Consider the following 21274-nt stretch of genomic DNA (forward strand, 5'->3'; position numbering starts at 1 on the left):
GTGCACAGTATTTGAAAAGCTGGATATGTTCTTTTAACTTTTCCATGTTCAGGTAGTGAAAAACGACTACATTAGTTAAATGACATTGGGTTGCCTTATTATATTTAATAAGTGCTTTCTTTTAATTGGGAACAGATAAACATTTCATGTTTGGTGTCTGAGAAATTGGTAACGGAAAAGTTGGATTTTAAGTTACAATTTTGAAAATCTCACCTTTAGAAAGTTGGCATTTTCCTGTGCTATGCCTGCGCTGTGCCTGCAGTCTGTGAATGCATCACATGCCATGGTGTAGCTGACCGCTGGATTTTGCTTATTCCTCTCAGACAGCCACATAATAGAGGGATTAGGTGTGCCTGGCTGGGCCATGAACTGGCATTGTTTTGGTCACAGGTCAGTCCTTCCTTGGTTGATAGCTCTCCTTCTGAGGGTCCAAGCAGCTCTCCAAAAGCATTTTTGGGCTCAGATGCAACTCTGTGCTTCTCATCTTGGTCCCTGGTGTGGCACATCAGCGGTGGTAGTGGCTTGAAGGCTTTGGGCTACCAAATTGCCCCAGTAGGCTTCTTCAGCTGTTGTGTCCCTGTGCTGTGACTGGGCTCTGGAGACAACTTCTCCTTGAGCAGGACATGGCAGGCACAGTCCCTATTTTTGCTCGCCACCAGGTGCATTCTTCGACTGTGCAACCTCTCTTTGCTGGGCCCTCGGTGTAGCAGAGCAGTCCTTCTTCTGTCCTTCTTCTAGGTCAGTTGAGATATGAGGTGTGGATGCCAGGGGTTCCTACTTTATGCTCAGAAAATGCCCTCAGTGCAAGATGCAGTTGGTAGCCAATGGGCTAACAGGTTGTTATTGTTATTGGCCTCTTATATAGCGCATGACTCACCCAGGGGCATCTCAGCGCTTACTTAGAGGAAAACCAGAGGGAAAAGTGATGAATCAATGCCAAAGAGAGTTAAAATAGGAAAGCCTTGAGTTGTTTCCTGAAAACCGGATAAGAGGTAGATTTACGCAAAGTCTCCAGTAGAGAATTCCAGTACTTAGGGGCAATATATGAAAAAGCTTTGCCCTGTGTACGGTTACGCCGAATGCGAGGGATCTTCAACAGTGCCAATGAGATTGATCTCAGGCTGCGGCTAGAAGTCTGCTTGCAAAGTTTATTTTGCAAATAACAAGGACCCGTTCCATTAATGGCTTTAAAGGTGAGGCAGCAGATCTTAGAAATGAACTCTTTTTCACTGAAAGCCAGTGAAGCTCTCTGAGCAGGGGGCTCCCTCTTACCTGGTGACTCCTTCCTGTAGAGTATGGCATGTGGCTATCCCAGGATGCAACCACCATTCTGCTCACTCCCAAGATGGCAAGATCCCTCTCTCAGTTTCAGACCTCACTTGCCAACCCCTGTAGTTTGCCTACCTCAGAGCTGCATGTCCCAGGAGACACCAGTTTGGCAGCTGGGCTCCACTCTCTGCTCCGTGTGCCAGCCTGTCTGCCTAAACAATGGGGCAGCCATCTCCCCTAGTGTTACACATCTGCACTTCAAAGGCAGCTTCTCCTTTGAAGCCTTCCTTTTGGGTGCCAAAATGTCTTCCTGCAGAAGGGAGGTAACATCTCCCTGGCCTGCGATCCCTCATTGTTCCCCTTCCTTAGAGTCATTGGCACATCTCTCCAGTTGCCACCCTGGGGTACCCATCTAACTTACCAGCTCCGGGTACCACATACCATAGACTTACAGGTAAGTTAACCATTTCCAGTGTTGTGTGTCGATTTAGATTCCGTATGAATTTTCCTGATTCATGCCCTTATATAGGTACAATTCACATTGCCCTTATATAGGCTTAGAAATCTAGTCCTTATTTAGGCATAGCCCATGCTGCCCAAATACAGGCATGGCTACTTCCATCCATTTATCTACGTCACAACGATTTCTTGGAAAACCAGACTCTTAAGCCATTAAGGACATCCCTTGCTATACTATTGATTTCTCCAAGAACTCATTATTATGCATGAACATCTATTCCCTAAAGGTTCATTCATGACTTTCATGTGCCCGACTTTTACGTCAATACTGGCATTCCCAAACACCTTCAAGGTATAAATATACCTTCACTTGCTACGGCAAAGCACGGTGTGGTTCAGTGCAGTTTGACTACCTACTTGCATGACGCAGCTTGCCACAGCAAGTACCGAAGGAAGCCAACTCCCCAGCTGGTGCACTGACTAGATGCTGTCATCCTCCTGCCGAGAATCCAGCTCCAGTGTTTCTGACTCCCCTTGCGGGGTGTTGGGAAGTCGAGTCCCGAGAAAGAGATACCAACCTCTCTCATTCTAAGGCACGGGTACTCAAAGTACGGCCCGCGGGCCGCTGGCGGCCCGGCAAGCCTTTCGTGGCGGCCCGCGGACATTGAGTCATCATGCCCGTGTTTTAATTATTTTTTTTAAGAGTGTCTGCAGCAGTGCGAGAGACTCTGCTGCTCTGTGGGGGCCGGGCGATCGTGGCGATAGCGAGAGTAAAGCTGCAGGGGCCTAAGAGGTGAAATACATCAAGGCCTCATTAACATGAAAATGGTCTTTTAAAGACTTGTTAAGTGCTCGGGTGCGGCTGTGAGTGTGTGTGTGCCCCGGCAGACACACATGCAGGGTGAGATGAGAGGGAGGGGGACTTATAAACACATGCACACCTCAAAAGAAAAGCGCATTCTTTAGCTGGAAAATCACCTACTTAATCGGCACTTCTCGCTCGCTCAGTCTATTGCCCCACATTCAGGGTCTACCACGGAATGCAAGACCACCCGAGAGAAAATTACGATTTACATTTTAGTCCAAAAATAATCAGCGTTAACAAATGCTACTGCAGCTTTGAGTAACCTTCTTACGTGTAATCGGTTTTAAACACAAACAAGGTAATTTAGCACTTTCCCTATCCTGGATGCCTGTAAGAATTCGAATACTCTTTCATAGTCAGCAACACATTTATAGAACAGGTCAGGTTTTAGTAAGAGGGATTGCCCAGCGTTTATTTGGTTAGTGTGTGTACTATTGATTCAGCGCCGACTATTAATTCTATATTTGACCCCATGGGCGTCCGCAGAAATGTTTCCGGGGGGGGCAAAATTTTAACTTCAGCACTCGCCTTCCAGGGGGGGGCAACATTTTAACTTCCTCACTCGCCTTCAAGGCACGTTTAATGCAGACGGCCCATTGTCATTCTTTATGTGATGATCAGCAGCAGACAGAATGACAATGGGCCTGTCCATAGCCTGCTCGAGGTGGGGGAGGGGCTGCTGCAGCCTCTAGAGTTCAAAGAGAACTGCGAGAGGCCCCAAGTGAGAGAACATTTAAACTCCTAGGGCTTCTCGCAGGGGAACAGCCTGCGGTAATCTTGAACATTACGGACCAAAAGGAATGGGACCGACGATCCAGGGGGGGCAAGCGCACCCCCTTGCCCTCCCCTGCGGACGCTCATGTTTGACCCTATGGCTTCCGGAAACTATGCGCTACATTTGTTTTAAAAAATATTATGTTTTTGTGGGTGTTATCTAATCACAACCCTGTTTGCTCTGTTTGTGGCTGTGAGTGTGTGTGTGTGACACACAGGCAGGGTGAGATGAGAGTGAGAGGGAGAGAAAGGGAGGGAGAGGGAGTGGGAGTGAGAGGGAGGGAAAGGGAGGGAGAGGGAGGGAAAGGGAGAGAGACAGAGAGAGAGGGAGGGAAAGGGAGGGAGATGGAGAGGGAGTGAGAGGGAGGGAAAGGGAGGGAGACGAAGAGGGAGTGAGAGGGAGGGAAAGGGAGGGAGACGGATGGAGAGAAAGGGAGGGAAAGTGAGTGAGAGGGAGGGAAAGGGAGTGAGACGGAGAGGGAGTGAGAGGGAGGGAAAGGGAGTGAGACGGAGAGGGATGGAAAGGGAAGGAGATGGAGAGGGAGTGAGAGGGAGGGAACGGGAGGGAGACGGAGAGGGAGTGAGAGAAAGAGGGAGAGAGAGAGGGAGTGAGACAGAGTGAGTGAGACAGAGGGAGAGAGGGAGTGATAGGGAGTGAGAGAGAGTGAGAGAGAGTGAGAGGGAGTGAGAGAAAGAGAGTGAGAGGAAGTGAGACAGGGAGAGAGGGAGGGAGAGAGAGAGAGCTAGAGCGAGAGAGGGAGACCAAGAGAGAGAGAGAGAGATGTGTGTATGCCGGGTCTGGTAGCTCAGTGGACAAAGGCATCCCCTGCAGGGACCTGTGATTAACCTCATGGTCAGTTTTTTTTATTGCTCTAGCCCCGCCCCCTTCCCCACTGACCCCGCCCCCACCAGTGCGGCCCTCAGACACAAATCAAACTGTAAATTTGGCCCCCGAGAGAAAGTTTGTGAGTACCCATGTTCTAAGGTATGGAGCTGATTAGAACCTAGAGAAACCTTTGGCAGATTCTTGGCAAAACTAAACTTATGCTAAAGCATCACCTACTACTTCCCTAGTACTTGCTAACGCTGTACATATTCTATTTGGCATTCTGTCTAACGATTGTAGCAGTTCATATCTCTTGCATGAGAAAGAATACTGTTCAATAAACCTTTTATTGAAACGCCCGTCTCTCTATTTCTGTGCAACTCTGTAGAAATGAAGAATGCACAAATGACTGAGTGAAATAGTTATCTATTGTTTCCACGACTCTGAAGATATTGTTCCGATTCTAGGGAAAACAAAGTTGTCATGTTTATGCGGTTGTCAGAGACTAATCCCTTCTTGTTTATTCGAGAAAGTTTCTAGTGACCTCTGAGTTAGCTGACACACACACAATTAAGTTTAATATTCTCAATAGAAACATACTGACCTCATTCCTATGTCAGATCTATAGTGTATGTTATTCCAAATCGCAGAGCATATTAGGGATATAAGAACTACACTACACAAGTGGGTACAACCAATTTGACATTCACTTTAGGGTCAGGGCAGTGGCACTGAGGTCTGGTTAGCAGGTCTCAATGCACCCTCAGAGTCGAAAAACCAGCAGTATCACTCGAAAAACCTGGAAGTGACCATACAAAAAAAGCCATTTCCTTACAATAAGCACATTGAGTTAGTTATAAGTAATAAGGTGTTAAATGTTGGCTCATTCTTCATGCAGGTCTCATCTATTCAAGTCATCTGTGCATGCCATTCAAATACTCTTCTTTCACTCTTACCCCATCATTTCTGTAGCCTCTAGTCTTCATACACTCCTCCTGTGCCTACTTTCATCTTAGCTACAAGAAACTTGTATATTATTTACTTAGGAAATGGTAACTACTTTGACTATGTGATTTGCCTAATAACGCCCTCACTATTGTCATTGGAATGTTATTTCTTTTGCAACAAGTTCATAAAAAATGTATCTTATTCAATTAAATATTGTAAAGCGTTCCGATGTCTCTTAGGATTCATTGCATTCTGTTGGAAAAAATAAAATAATAAAATTGTTCAGTTCTCCTCTTTAATAATTCGATCAATTGCGTATGGTTGGCTACCCCACTGTAGCTGCTCTATGATGCTAATCAGTCGAGTTTATATTATTGACATTTAGAAGAGATTTTTATTTATTTTAGCCATTGTGATTCTTTGGCTAAGATTTAGAAAAGAAGCTGCTCTCCTTCAATCATATATATTTGAGAGTAATTGTGAGTCAAATCCATTTTTGTTGGCTGTTCCATCCACCCTATCTGAGCGTATAGACAGATATACACTCTTTATAGGGCAGATGGTACAGTGGCACCCATGGGATACGTTCAGGGTTTGATCTTTTAAATGAATAATCAATGACTAACATTTCAGCTCGCAATGGTGGTTATTTATAATTTGGCGGATTCAGGGCATCCTGCAAAAATTCTTGGATGTCACAGTCGTCCTATTTAGAACATATAGCTAGGTATCCACTCTCAATACAATGAGCGGGACCACCTAATTTATGGTGGGTGTCCTGCAGCTGCCACACTCTAAATAACCCCCTTGTTTGTAGTAAATAACTATTGCTGCAGCTTACTCAAGAATGTCATTGTGGAATAGGATCTTTCAAGGTTGTAGTACCTGGCCACTAGTTCATCGTAGGAATTCCCATAGAGGTGCACTTTCAATGACCTTATAGTTTATTAGTACCATAATCTAACCGGGAACCAGATATACCAAGGGCACCCTCACCTCTCAGTTCCTTACAGTGAAGGATAACTATGAACTTGAAACTTTTATGGATGGTATCCTTCCACAGGTGGCAAGGAAACTGTATGTCCAGTTTAGACACAGCACCTTACCTGTACGTGCTTTTACCAACAAATGGGCAGGGCAGACAGAGGAGGGTTGTCCAGCATGCAACACACAAGAGGAAACAGAATTGCATGTTTTATTTTTTTGCCCAGGTTACCAAAAAGCAAGGCACTATTGGCTAGTACAACTCTGCCGTAATCCGGGGTTCGAGCATTGTAGGGAGGCATTTCGAGTCCTAAAATATGACACATCCAAACCCATTGTATATGCTGTTTCACGCTACTTAAATACAATGTGGCGAAGGAGATGGGGTTTTATTAAAAAGGGAAAATAATGATAAATTGCACATCGGCACCCAACACCAATATAACGTGATTAGCATTAGATTAGTTTTATGAAATACAGAGATACAGATTTTTTAATACAAGTGTTTATGATGAATGTGATTTTATTGTAAATAGCTTATTTTTAAATTATTTATTGAAATACCCTTTCTATCTCTTGTCTGTCTGCCCAGTGCATCAACATCAACTAAAATAATTGTTTCCTACTCATGCCCACTTTCCTTGCCACGCAATCTCCCATCCCATTTATCCGGTAAAACCCGTCACTGTGAGTTATAACTAGTAATTTTATTATTTTATGGAGTGTTGTATAGAATTGTAAGAATTGCATATGTATGTCCGTCATTTTGTTGATTTGTGTATACTTTTATGGTCCCAGCGACCAAAGTAAAGGTTTTCAAAACGAAAGATATACCAAGTGATGCATGCTACATTAAAGTAGATGTCCCTGCGTGGATCTTGTTTAATTGTCTCTGTACTTTCCATTACTTATTGAAAATGTTATCTTTTTCAGAAATGGTCTCCAAGCCAAAACTCTACTCGAATACTTCTGCAACAGCTGTGGGAGGTGAAGTGACATTGTCTTGTGTGGCAAACAATGGTTCTCTTCCCATCAACTACTCCTTCTTCAGGGGAGAGACTTTCTTATCCTTAGTAACCAGAAATGACAGACTTCCTGCCACATTAACTATTAATCTAAATTCCACCAGTGATTTATGGATATACGTATGTAAAGCAGAAAATATGCTTTCCGATCGTCAACAATACAGTGAAAGCTTCAACTTTACAATAGAAGAAGGTATGTAGAACACCTATATTCCCTGTTGACTTGAAATGGTTTTCAATACCGAAAATTCAGAAAATTCTAAACTTATACTTTTGAATCAGCATCTCTACTAAATTTAATTAAATCGCTATCATGCACTTCCTTTCATCTGTATTTATCTGCCGTTTCTGTTTTTAGACTTATTCTCAGTACAGGTTTTCAGTATTCAAAATGTGCATACTTGTTAAAGGTATATTTTTCAATGGTCAAACATATGTGCAACCTTTATAGGGATGCCCTAACTTGTAAGTTAAACTGTTAGATTCAATAATAACTTTATTATACTAAAAACCTAAAAAGTGAATGAACATTTAATGGCTATTGGCAAAAGCTGGATTAGCACATGCATCAATTAATGTCCATCTAGCTACTTTTTCTCGCTTTAGGAGGACATCGTCAGGACCATCATTTTGGTCGGAAAGGACCATAAAGCAGTTTATGAAAGGTCTATTCTGTTCTTTTCCGTCGGTTAAGCCTCCACCAGCTCTCAGGCATCTTAATATAGTATTATCACAACTCATGAAACATCCCTTTGAACCCATTCATAAGGCGGATCTTAAGTTCCTTTCTTGGAGGATGGCTCTTCTCTGACATCGGCCAGGAGAGTGGGAGAAATTCAAGCACTGACAATACAGGAACCGTTTCTACAGTTTAGGGATGATTGAGTAGTCCTTCGTACTAATCTCAAGTTTATCCCTAAAGTACCATCGGACTTTCATTTGAATGAGCCTCTTATCCTTAAGACATTCTTCCCTCTACCAACTACTGCAGCGGAAAGAGCGCTTCATTCACTGGATATTCAACATTGTCTAAAATCTTATCTGCAAATACAAAAGCTTTTCGAAAACTGACACAGCTTTTTATATCCTTCAGCGCACCCAGAAAGGGCTATCCTCTTTCCAAGAGAGGGATTGCTCGATGGATATCGAATGCAATCCAGTATTGCCATGAAGCTGGAGGAAAACCTCTGCGAGCACGGGTGCATGCTCACTCTAGGAGAGCGATCTCTACATCCGCTGCTTTGTTCGCTGGGGTACCAATCCAGGACATATGCAGGGCTCCTACCCGGAAGAGTACCCACACCTTCACCAGACATTACTGCCTGGATGCGGCCGCTAACAATGATGTGGCAGTAGGACAGGCAATGCTGAGGACCTTTTTCCACTGACAGTGAGCTCTCTCCTGCATCCCTCCTTCCTTTCTACTGTAAGGTTACGCACATTTGTTTTCATATGAATTTCTAATTGTACAAATGTTTATAATATAGTGTGTTACATTTGTACATGTATTTATCAGTTAGGGGACAATGTTTTTTTCAATTAAAGCTATTCTTCCCTACAGATTGACAATTTAAAGCGCACTCTTACTTTTAGTTAAGTAGAAAACAAATGTGCTACTGACTCAAGCATGTGAATCTATAAAGTATCAATACTGGAGTAAGAAAAGAAGTTACTTACCTGTAACTGAGTTCTCCAGTATTGGAAACGTTCATAGATTCACATGCACCCCGCTCTCCTCCCCTGAGAGACTCATCTTTGGATTTTTCCAGGGTTATCTTTTGCCCAAGTGCTCTGAAAATCTGATGGTCCAAGGTTCTCTCAGGAGGGTTCTAGAGGGTGAAGGGTCCTGATTGGTTCAAGAATTACTTTTGGTCTCTTTTACATAACAAGAGATATGGGTTACAAAACTGAAATGGGCCTAGACCTGGTTTCTGCTTTGTATTGATTTAGCATTGCTTTTTTGATGTCCCGGGGACTCCCATCTCAACAACGGGAATGATTCAAGCACGTGAATCTATGAAAGTTTCCAATACTGGAGAACTACAGTTACAGGTAAGTAACTTATTTTTTTTGCTCCAGATTGAAGCCTCAGAGCATATGTGGAAGCCCCAGAGGCAACCAGGCATATTGTCTCTGATAGGCACTAGCCAGGAGAATGGCACAGATGCTGCCTTAGCCCTGATAAGAGTGTACCCCGACAGCTGATAGAGGAAGTGCTTAAAGCCCAACGTAGCAGCTGGTGGTGCATAAAGTTATTCAGCTGCTAAAGGTAGCGAGAAAAACTGCAGTCAGAATTATTTCCTACAATAGCCATAAATATTCAGCAAAAGGCCCAGGATCAAGCCACTCTTGACAGCCACGTTGTTATAGCCTCCTCAACCATCGAAAAATGAGGCCTGGAAAAAATTTCAGGAGGACAATCTCTTCATTCTGCTGAAACAGCGACTATCAGAATAAAGGAACAGCGAGTCTGAAAACCACAATGATCCTGTGGAAAACAAGAAATCCACTTTGGCACAAAGGGCCTAAAGCTTACTTATTCACCTGACTGATGTTATTGCCAACAGGAAGCATGTCTTTCCATTAAGAAGTTTTGTGTTGGAGTAAGCCGTATGTTTGAAAGACTTCAGCTCGGAAAGAACCTTGGGAGGGTGGTAGGATGCCACACCGGTGAGAATAATTGCATTAAGCCCATTAGGTGTCTCTTGATACCCTCTTTAGCAGTGAAGGAGAACTCTACAGGAAAGATGTAGTAGGCCCTGATGGGAGCAAGTGAGGGCTTACAGGCACCCCTGTTTCTACAAAGTGTTGCATCATCAACTAAGCAAGTAAGAGGCATATTCACAAGGGGATTGTGCCACCGCCTGTGCCCATTCTCTCCCTCGCTGCCCGAGTGTCTCTCTGCCCGTTTTTACCTTCTGCTCCCCTCGCGGCCCCGTGTCTCTCCGCCCGTTTTGCCTTCTGTTGCTTAGCTGCCCCTACATTTTTGTGACCTTTCTGCACTTTCTTGGGACCTTTCTGCCTCTGTGCCACTCATGTCCCCCCATTTTTTGTGACCTTTCTGCCGTTTCTTGTGAGCTTTCTGCCTCTGTGCCACTCGTTTCCCCCCGTTTTTTGTGACCTTTCTGCCCTTTCTTGGGACCTTTCTGCCTCCTGTGCCACTCACTTCCACCTGTGCCTTTGTGACCTTTGTGCCTCTGTGCCACTCGCTCCCCCCTTTTTTTGTGACCTTTCTGCCCTTCTTGTGAGATTTCTGCCTCTGTGCCACTCATTTCCCGCCGTTTTGTCACCTTTCTGTGCTTTTTTGTGACCTTTGACCCTGCTCGCAGGCAGGTCGCCCCCACGCCGCTGCTTGTCACCTGACTGCCTGGTTCCTGCCTCCCTGCTGCCTCCTTGTTTCCCAGGTTTTCCCTCCCCTCTGCCCTATGCGCCAGTTCCCCCTGCCCCTCGCCGCTCCCAATCAGGCCCTTTCCCGCTGCTGCTTCCCTGCGGCCCGCCCCCCTGCACACCCATTCGCCACCACGCTCCCGCCTCCCAGCTGCTCCTCTCTCCCAAGCCACCTCATATGCAGGCCGAGAAGCGGCCGCCCCTCTAGCGTGCCAAAGGCAAGCCCGTCTGTGTCCGTCCGCGCCTGGACTGCACCCAGCGCCAGAACCTCTGGACCCTGCGAACGCCACGACACCAGAATCCACTACGACGCCAGCACCCTCCACGCACTCAATGTCAGCCGAAACCACACCTGCTTCCAGGCCGCCCCGGAACAGACCCACGGGCTCTTCTCCTGCCACACCTGCAGCTTCACCTGCGACAGAACCACCAAACCTCCAAGGACTGGACCCAACCACCTCCGCTGCATACTCCTCAACACCCGCTCCGCACGAAAACACGCCGCCGACCTCTAGGATCTGCTCGACACCTCCGTTCCAGACGTGGCCTTCCTGACCGAGATCTGGTGGAACGACTCCTCGGCGCCCGACATCGTCATAGCCATCCCAGACGGCTACATGATCACCCGCAGGGATTACGCCAACGGAATCGGAGGAGGAATAGCCATCGTCCACAAGTCCACCCTCAAGGTCGCCACCCACGCAAACGACACCCTCAACACCGCCGAACACCTGCACTTCCTGATCCACACCGACCCCAACACCACCCTCAGAGGAACACTCATCTACAGACCCCCCGGACCCTGGGTGTCAGGAATTGCCAAGGCGCCTACCTAAATGGATAAATGACTACATCACCCAGAAGTCCAGAAGAGGTGGGAGTGGCACTATTTATGGATGGGCGGGACCGTCTATCACTGTTCGTGATTTTGTGCTGACAGTAGATTTGAAACTTAGCCTCTTGTTTCCTGCGAAGCGTTTCCCTGTTAGTTGCTGGGGGAGCGCTAGCCATTCATTAGTTTGCTATCGGCGAGTGAGGAGCAGCGCCTTTGTTTTGATGTTGAAACCCGCCTTTTAAACTACGGACTGCTGACTCGGATCTTACCGGGTAGCGGTCGGGATCCTGGGCGTCTCTGTGGCGGAGACCTTTTCCAGCGTTCCGGGCTGTAGCTGTGGGTATCGGCTGGAGGAACGGCTTCAGAGAGAGAGCGGACCTTTGGACAGATTTCAAGTCCCTGTAAGTTACAGGGAGTGAGTGATTCAACACGCTACCTGTGTTCTACAGTTATTGCTCTTCGAGGAGTTAAAGAGACAGATCTCTTATGTTTTGACTTGCACGGCGGTGTAAGATTTTCTTGTAATTGGCCGGATATAGAGCGGAGCGTAGTGGGGAGACATTATCTACATGCTACCGTTCCGAAGAAAGTCACTACTGTCTTTTATGTTAAGTGCCAAAGCGGAAGGTAGTGGGGATCTACACCTTGCCGTGTTTGGAGTTTGATTCAATTGGGATCCTGTGGATTATCATACTTTAGAGCGGAGGACAGTAGTAGGAAGCTACGTCTTGCCGTGTCTAAATTGGAACGTCTTTTGTATATCTTCAAAGAGGCTTCATGATCTTCACTTATTAGTTTTTTTTGGATTCACTTGGGATTGTGGTGTGCTACGCATTTAACATATGGATATGAACTAAAACAAGGCGGGGTACGTTACAGACAGAACTAAAGAAATACATATAGGTGTTCTATACGTTACAAGAGTATAACCTGCTTTTCTGTATTCTTTAGGGACCAGAGGTTCTGATATCCAATATATGTTACAACAGGGAAGAGGTGGATTACACTTCCTTCACAAAGGTGAATCTTATGATCTGTTTAGCAAGAATGAAATGAGTGTAGGTTTAAGTTGTGAATATCTTTAACCTGTGTATTAATTTTTTTGTCTTTCAGCTATCCCTTCCTTGCAGTCCCCTTCCGTCCCCTCCTTGTTCTATTTATTTTCCCTCGCCCTATCCCTCGAACACACTGTGTTTTAAGCAACAGTGTGTTGGTGAGGTCGGGAGGTGGAGTTCTATGTGCTACAACCGGATCCTGCAGCGTGGAGCCTGACAGAATCACGAACCCACGAATTGCATACTGCCTGGTCCGATTGTTGTACATATGGCCACCTTGGAGGATGTGTTGCATGCTCTGATTCTGGTTCAACAAGAGCTGGCGTCTTCTAAGGCAGAGGCAGCTGCGCTCAAGGTTAGGGTAGAGCAGTTATCAAAGAATCCTTTTTCCGCAAGTCCATCTCAAATACAGGTCACTGTTCCCCCCCCTATTCCTTTGGCTACCCCAGAAAGGTATGCGGGTGATCCGCGTAAAACGCAGGTGTTCTTGACTCAGGTGATGCTTCACTTTTCATGCAAACCAGCCTCTTTCTCTACTAACCACTCAAGGGTTGCTTTTGCTATCTCCTATTTAGTGGGGGACGCTGCCAATTGGGCGGTACCCCTGATAAAGAGAGATGATGCTATATTGTCTAACTGGACAGCATTCAGGGATGAATTCGAAAAAGTGTTTGATCGGAGGGCCACTAACTTTAGCGCAGATAAAGAGTTGTTAACCTTGCGTCAAGGCAGAAGTGACTTGATAACATATCTAACAACGTTTAATCGTTTGGTGGCTGAAACGGAGTGGCCAGAAGGAAAGAGAATGTCTTTGTTTTATCAGGGGTTAAGGGATGAATTAAAAGATGTGGTGGCGCAGATAGACCCCCAACCCACTACATGTGTAGACATGGTGAATTTGGTTTTAAGGCTGGATGGTAGGCTGACTGAGCGGAGTGGAGACAGGAGAAAATGGGACAAAGGTTATAACCGTACTGTGAGTTTCCCTCCTAGAGCTATGGGCAGTGGCGGCTGGTGACATTTGAAAGTGGCAGGGCGTAAGATTATTGGTGGACCACACCGCGCGAGCGAGCGCAGCGAATGAGCCCGAACCACTTAGGGAGGGTTCGGGGGGGTTACCCCCCGAGAAAATTTTGAAAAATTTGTAGGCAAATGGTGGATTTTCATGACTTTCGGAAGCCACAGTGCTTAACAGAAACAGGCCACTGCCTCCCCTCAAACTATCATCAGTTCCAAGGCCTCATGAATAAACCATTCTAAATTGCAATAAACCACAATTAATTTTAACAATGTTGCTTAAATAGGTTGGATCTGTCTACTGAGCCAGTGCCTATGTGAGATAAAGTGGCATTCAAGATGGCCCATTAGAGTAAAATGCCTACCTTTTCCACATAGAATTGAAAATCATATTGGTTAATGTTCATAAGCATACAGAGATAAAATATATACATGCAACAGATAAAATGTTTTCCCTACCTGTGCTTGTCTGGTTACTTTATGAATCATTTGTTCAAAGCCAAGTACACAGGAGGTGAATGAAATCTTCATATGATATAATTGGCTACAGATAGAAATATTCATTTGAAGAAAAAAATAATTCAATCTTATAGACTGTCAACCAAACTTTGAGCCGGATAGCTTTACAGTTGAAATACGAAACGTAAACGTAAATATCCATCACCCCAAAGCCAATTGTTCAAACAGTAATGTAGAATGCTTTATATAGATTTAAATTAAAACAATCAAGTATGGTAAAATCCTTTCAAAAATTATTACTTAGGAGCAGGAAGATGACCAAATTATTTGTGTAGAGAAGGTTTAATAGTACAAGAAGTATGTTTAATATACTTTAAATTTAAATACTTTGTACATCACTGCTAAAATGTCTGGTTAACCAGTACTTTAGAAAACTTGTATAAATAATTACATGAAATATGTATTGGTGCATAGAAGAAACATAACTTTGCAGTGGTTCGCCTACCCCTTACTTGTCCATCTATCCAATTTGGAGTGGTGATTAATTTAATCTTGTGTTGTGACTTGAACTACGTTTATAGCACTGACTACATTTCAGTATTTTCAAGCCAGAGAACAAGAGGTTAGTGTGTTGGGAGGAGCTGAAGTGATAACCAACTCTGCCTGGTGTCAATAACATTGAAATGACTCTACACAACATTTCATAGCAGTTAATCTGACCTCCAGTTAAGTATTTATAATTGTAATTGCATTTATATAGTGCTTACTACCCCTAAATGTCTCACAGGAAGAATGACTTAGATTGCTTTCAAGTACATAAAGACACTAATGAAAACCCTTTCTTATGCAGAAGATGCATCTTTACCTCTGGATCAATATCTGCTCACTACCTCATTGCTAAATTTTAAAATAAACAATTTAATTGTGCTTTAGTGTTACACGCCCCTGAAGAATAGGTTAGAGTTGCTCGTGCATTTGTGTTGATTGAGTTACATTAGGTTTTAGGTAACTCATCCCCTAGACTAGATAGCTCAAGATATGACTGATTGATTGCTTTATAAATAAATGTTTATTTCCATTATTTAAAGTTGTGTTTTATATTTGCTGACGGGTACTTTGTTAAGTGCTATGAGCTTTACTACTACACTGCTAAAGGAAAGGTCTGGCCAGAATGTACATCCTACCAAATTACACTTTTGCATGCATGACTGGGTAGTAAAAAAATAATTAGGCCAACAGGTCCCACGTGTAATGAGGCAAACATTCCACCATACAAGATAACTTCCAAAGCTGAAGGGAAGTGATCATTGCCCCATTCCTTGTTGTCCTTTTAGCTGCTCCAAATTGTGAATTACACTTCAAGTAAGCACTGGATGGAGGAGGTATGCCACTGACAAGTGGAGGTATTGGAGGAGTTTTTGCAGACAAAGGAAATGGTGTGCCTGAAATAAAATTTCAATCAGAGAATGGGGTAACTATTAACCACCCTCTTGTATTGAATGGCCAAATCCAATTCATTTTCTCTATTACCTTATTCTTGTTTGCAGCTCAAATGTGAGCACTTCTATATTTATGATTGACAGGTCGCTCACAGTGTATGCAGGAGGATAAAAGAATATTTTTTCCGCCAGGCATTTAGCAGAGGAGCCAACAACACCACGCTCGAGTGCAACATGCGTAGGAGGGAGCATCACTTAATTTCAAAAGATAGTCTATTTTAAAACACATTTCTATGTTAAACATTACATGCCAACGTCTCTGCATCTTTAATGTGGACTGATTTGTCAAGTTCTTCATGATTTTGATTTGAAAATAAACTTTTAAATGCAACTCAGCTCCCAAGTATTCATAAGGCAACGTGTAGCACGACACAAAAGTTACAACTAGATAAATAAATAATCAAAGGTACAAATGTTCTACGCAGTCAAATGTGGTGGAATCTTTCAAAAGAAGGCAGTAGAACAGAAGCAATGTAAAACTGATTTAGAACGTTTGCATCCTATGAATAAATTATGCTTTACACGTCACAACAATAACTTCTAACCTTTGCTCTGGAGTGTTACATCAAACCTCAAAAGCTGATCGACGCTAATAATAATATTTTACTGCAAGGTGAATTATGCCTCCGAAGTACACAGGGTTATCCACCACATCAGAGAATAAATAAAAGTAACACACTAAAAGACACTGCATAAGTAAGACATGCTGCTCCACAACAACAGCCAGTGCAACATATTTTGCAGCCAGGCGAACACGTTTTTAAGGAAACTAGCAGGGTCTAGTCACTAGTGCAATCAAGTCTTGTCTTTCACATCTCTCAAGACTCAACCACATCTCCCTGAAATGGAAGGAGGTTCGGTGGCTCCCGCCTAAGGCACATGTCATCTTCAAGACAATCTGTATCCCTTATAACCTCCAAGCAAACCTTTGTGAGAAACTTGCCTCCTCCAGTCACCAACACCGCTCAAGGAGCCACTAGCAGTATGCACCCACCCAGTGGCTTCGCTTCAACTCGAGAACTACAGAGAGAGATGTGGGTAGTACACCAGTAGAGAACCGAAACTGGCAGCAACCAGGTATTTCATTTAACATAACACATAACCTTTACAGCAGAAATACACTAAAAGACACAGGAGGCTACATCCCCTGGCCGCAAGCCCACCGCAAACTGGAGAATTTGAAAGGGAGGGAGAAAGGGTATACAAACATGCTCACTTCACCGATGTGCCGATGATGCTGCCACCCCGTGTTTTATAAAAGGGTAGAAATGTTCAGTCTTTTCGGGAAGTTGTGAGTGACAGCAGTCATGGGCAGGCGGAGGGAAAGAGATGAAAGGTGTGACTGTTGGTACTGTAGCACTCCTGCAAGAGAGATTCACAGGGAGGCAGTAATGGCACAGTCATGCCGGTGCCTTCTCTCAGTCCGGGAGAGGGAGAGGACCACCCAACCCCATGAAAGGGAAGAGGTGGCTGGCTGTGAAACCCTCTGCAGAGCGGGGGACTCTCGACGATACCAGGAGAGTCACCACCCCTCTGATGCAAACATTTGGCATTACAGCGCTTAATCTGACCATTCCCTGCATCCCACCCAATGCAGTCCCTCCATCTTGAGGTTCTCACGGGAAGCTCGAGGCTCCGCAACCCCACGTAGCGGTGTTCCCCAGTCAGCAGATTTGCATCTTTATCAAAATATCAGGACATTTGCAGACTGACTGGCTGCCCCAAACACAGCTCGTTTCATTTATGGGGCCAAAAGAAGCGACCACATCACACCGATGTTATCCACCCTCTGCTGGCTTCCCATCGAGGCTAAAGCTAGCTACAAGACTGCCTGTATCACCCACAAAGCATTGTACTACTCCTCTCCTCGCTACCTGGCGAATAAACTGAAACTCTCTGAAGGCTCTAGACCATCAGGTAATGCGGAAAATCTACTGCTTGAACCTCCCACTTTCAAAAAGGAAAGATCGATGGCCCAATCCTTTTCAGGCAACGCGGTGAGAATCTGGAACTCCCTTCCGCCTCAGCTCCGGACCACCACCTCCTCACAGGCCTTCAAAACGGAGCTTACAGTTCTCCTCCTCCAAAGACACCTCCAAAAGTAATTCACGCCCTCTCTATTATCTGAAGGAAGACCTCCAATTATTGAAAATCCTATTCTCCATGACTATGAAAGTGCCTTCCCAGTGTGTTCTTGTGGTTGGAGTGTTTGCCATTTATTGCAGTATTATCCTTGTACCTGTGTTTGGTACTCTTCTGTAACATGCACACGCCACTTTTCTCTTGTAACACACTGTTTGCTACCTCTCACATTTTGTTGGCTTTTGATACTTGCACAAGTGCCACCATTGTCTACGTAACGTTTGTTCTTGTGCCTGAGTGTCAGGCATATATTGCAGTATTATACCTCTAATTGTACTTTGTTTTCCCTTGTAACCTGCACACTTCTCACTTTTTCCTCCTGTAATGCACTGTTTGCTACCTCATGTATTTTGTTTGCTCACAATTGTCACTTTTACCTCATGTAACTTAACGTCTGCTTTTGTAATATGCCCACTTGTAATTCTCTCCTCATGTATCATTACTGTTCCTATTGTGAAGCGCTCTGACACCTTCGGGTAAAGTCCGCGCTATATAAAAACGCATAAATAAATATGCGCCCGTGCCCCAGGGCTGCAAAAGCGCAGAGTCATGAATTCCTGGAAGGCAGGGCAAGGATTGTGAGAGCTTAGATTTTCGGAATTTTGTCGTAAAGTCTTTCCTTTAGGACACTTTAACAACCTACCCTGAGCATGTGTTTATCCCATAGGTTGCGCAGGGCAGCAGCGACTTGGCCAGGAAATCATTCCAATCTGCAGGTCTCGGCTCTGCACACTGGGATGGATGGGTTATTATGAGCAGGCAGGCAGCAGGCAGACAAAGGACTTCACTGAGGACTCTCTAGGCCACGAAGCAAAGAATGAATTACAGGGAGGATATGGCCTAGCAGCTCGAGCTGTTGCACTTGCAATGTGGGGACTCGGGAGCCAGGTTCAAGTCCCAGCCCCAGCGCTAGACTCAACATTGTGTGAGGAGGATTCTTGAGAGCTCTGCTCATCAGAGACAGCTCCTCTGAGTTGCAAAGACAGACTCGAGGTATGCATCACCTGCCCTGTCTGACCGGCCACATTTTCCTCTTTCCCTTTTCCTTTCCTCGTTTACACATCAATATAGCTCTATCTCTCCATCCTTTCTGTCTCACCTGGGACAGCTAATGGTACATTGACATTTTTGCGGTTTTGTTCATTTAGAGAATGTGGGTGGGTGAAGAGAAGAGTTTCCTTGAAATCCCCTTTTAGTTCCCCAGCAGGAGGTACTTATCATGTTTATGAGATGGTGCCAGTAAGATACTTCAACACGTGCAGTGAGTTTAGGCACATGTCTGGCTCTCAGTGCATACTGGTTTCACTCTTGGCTACTGTATTTAATGTAACTCACGGTTTTTAGAGTTGTCAGACTGGCAGCTAGGGAGTCACTGTGAGAGAAGGATCAGGGCAGGGTCAGTTAGAAGCTCCTTCTTTCTCTAATGTGAATGTATTAATTTACATGCACCGCACACACTACAGCAAACTATTCCACAGATCCATAAAGTGATTTGCCAAAGATCACACCGTTAGACTAACTTGGGAATAATGGATTCAAACCCGGAGATTTTTAATGTCTGAAGGCCTCATTAATAGTGTGGTCGATCCGGGAAACATGTAAAAAAAATACAAATATCATCTGTGCTAACTTTAACCATATAGAAGAAAAGGAGTTGCAGGATTTTACTTGTCAAGAGCAAAGCTTCCTGTCCGGTGGAAACTCTTAACATGATGGTCCATCCGCTAATGAGCTACCAAGTCACAGTGATTATCGGCCCGTCCTTATTCATAGTGGGAAGACTGTCACTTGATTTCCCAGGGAAAACAAACAATGGTTCTGTGTGGCCATTGCGGTCAATCCAGCTGATAGACTGATGCCAATTATAATGTGTCATGGGGAACGGCCATGCCCAGCTATGCACAACTGTGCAAACAAAGGTGCGGGGGGCCACCTGGGTCGCTGCAGCCGGGGGCCAACCTATGTGCCATCCATCAGTCTCTGGAGCCTTCCGGGCACGACGACCTGAGCTGCACCAGGCGCCAGTGCCCGCAGCTGACAGATCCGACCACCAGGAACAGGCCTCTTTATCAAAGGCCGGCCGGGGACTTCACTTCAAAAGTCAAAAACAATAGTTTTCACCCAAAACTCAGCAGACAACAGATGCAGCAGCACCGTGTCTGTGTTTACAATGCCACGTGCTGTGCCCCAAAGACTTCTCACGCCCTGAGCTCGCACTAAAAGTGCTGTATTGAAGCAAAGCTTAGCTAGCTAGCAACTCGCAGCGGGACCGAAAATTAAGTGATGGTGATGGTGAACTGACCGAGTGGAGTTCACAGTCCTTCCTCCTTTTTGGGCCCGGCTGACAGGCAGCAAAGGAGCAATTAGTCACGTGACGTGACAGCGGACCGGAGTGCTGCAGTAATGGTTGGTGAGAGTCGGGGTGGCTGCTGCTGACCCAGGCAGTGCCCCGTGTTCGTTTTTGGGGAATATTTGATGCTTCTTTATTAAAATAAATGTTTTCTCTAATCCCTTCTGGAATGTAAAAAATGTAGCCGGGGCGGAGCCCCGACGCCCCAATAGAGAAACCGCCACTGGCTATGGGTATAGCGGAGGCTGGTTCTGAACCGATGGAGATAGGAGCTATCAGACCCCCTCTGTCTAAAGAAGAAAGAGAAAGTAGAAGAGTACAAGGCCTTTGTATGTACTGTGGAAAAAAAGGGCACTATGTACGAGAGTGCCCTTCCAAGCCCAAGACTCCCACTAGTTGGAACAGGAATAAGAGGGTGGCTGTTTCCACTACAGCTAGGGAGTCAGACAACTTGTTGGTGCCTTCACCTAGAGAGGTAGAGACACCAGATTGGAAACTCACTTCCCTATCTTCACATGGGATAGGAGAGACTGAGTCACACTTGGTTCTTGCTATTTCATTGGAGTGTGAGCAGAAAATCCATCAAGTAATGGATCTACAGGTAGTTTTATCGACAATGGGTTGGTGTCTCGTTTGGCTATACCTAGAGTACCTAGAGACAATCCAGAGGACGTTTTGGCAGTTGATGGACAGCCCATAAAATCAGGTCTTATAACTGAGAAAACAGCCGAAGTGGTGTTGTCTATAGAAGTGTCAGAAGGGAGACATGTGGAAAAGATGGAGTTGAACATTATAGATGCTCCTCAATATGAGATCATATTGGGGATGCCTTGGTTTACTTACCACAACCCTTCTATTGACTGGAAAACCCGAACGGTGCATTTTTTATCTGGGTATTGTCAGGAACATCTGGTGCCTTATGCGTCTTCCCCTGTAGCGGTGTTAGCGTGTCAGTTCATGGTGGCTACAGCAGCAGAGAAGGAGGTGGCTCTTCCGAAACAATATGAAGCTTTTCAGGATGTGTTTAGCGAAAGTAGAGCAGAAATACTACCACCACATAGAGAATATGACTGCCGGATAGACTTGGTTGAAGGTGCTACTATTCCAACATGTAGAGTGTATGCCTTGTCGGTACCTGAAACCATACACTTAAAAGAATACATAGACCATTATGTAAGCATTGGGTTTATCAGACCATCCCGTTCCCCTGCTGCATCTCCCCTTTTCTTCATAGCGAAAGCCAACGGTGATCTGAGAGCCTGTGTGGACTACCGCGTCTTGAATAAAAACACCATTCGCAATCGATACCCTCTCCCCCTCATTACAGTTTTGATTGACCAAGTGAGGGAGGCTGTGATCTATACTCGCTTGGACTTGCGA

At 45.0% G+C, this 21274-nt stretch overlaps 1 protein-coding gene across 3 annotated transcripts in view; it reads left to right on the plus strand.

The window, feature by feature from the left end:
- The window catches only part of MILR1 (mast cell immunoglobulin like receptor 1), a 228945-nt gene that overhangs the window by 71429 nt on the left and 136242 nt on the right, over nt 1-21274 (plus strand). For all 3 annotated transcript variants that reach the window (XM_086930915.1, XM_086930916.1, XM_086930917.1), the window contains one exon: nt 7059-7343. In XM_086930915.1, the coding sequence (XP_086787041.1) occupies nt 7059-7343 (285 nt within the window). The remainder of the gene's footprint in view (nt 1-7058; nt 7344-21274) is intronic.

The sequence above is a fragment of the Lissotriton vulgaris genome, chromosome 7 (assembly GCF_964263255.1).
Source record: "Lissotriton vulgaris chromosome 7, aLisVul1.2, whole genome shotgun sequence".
Lineage (NCBI taxonomy): Eukaryota > Metazoa > Chordata > Amphibia > Caudata > Salamandridae > Lissotriton > Lissotriton vulgaris.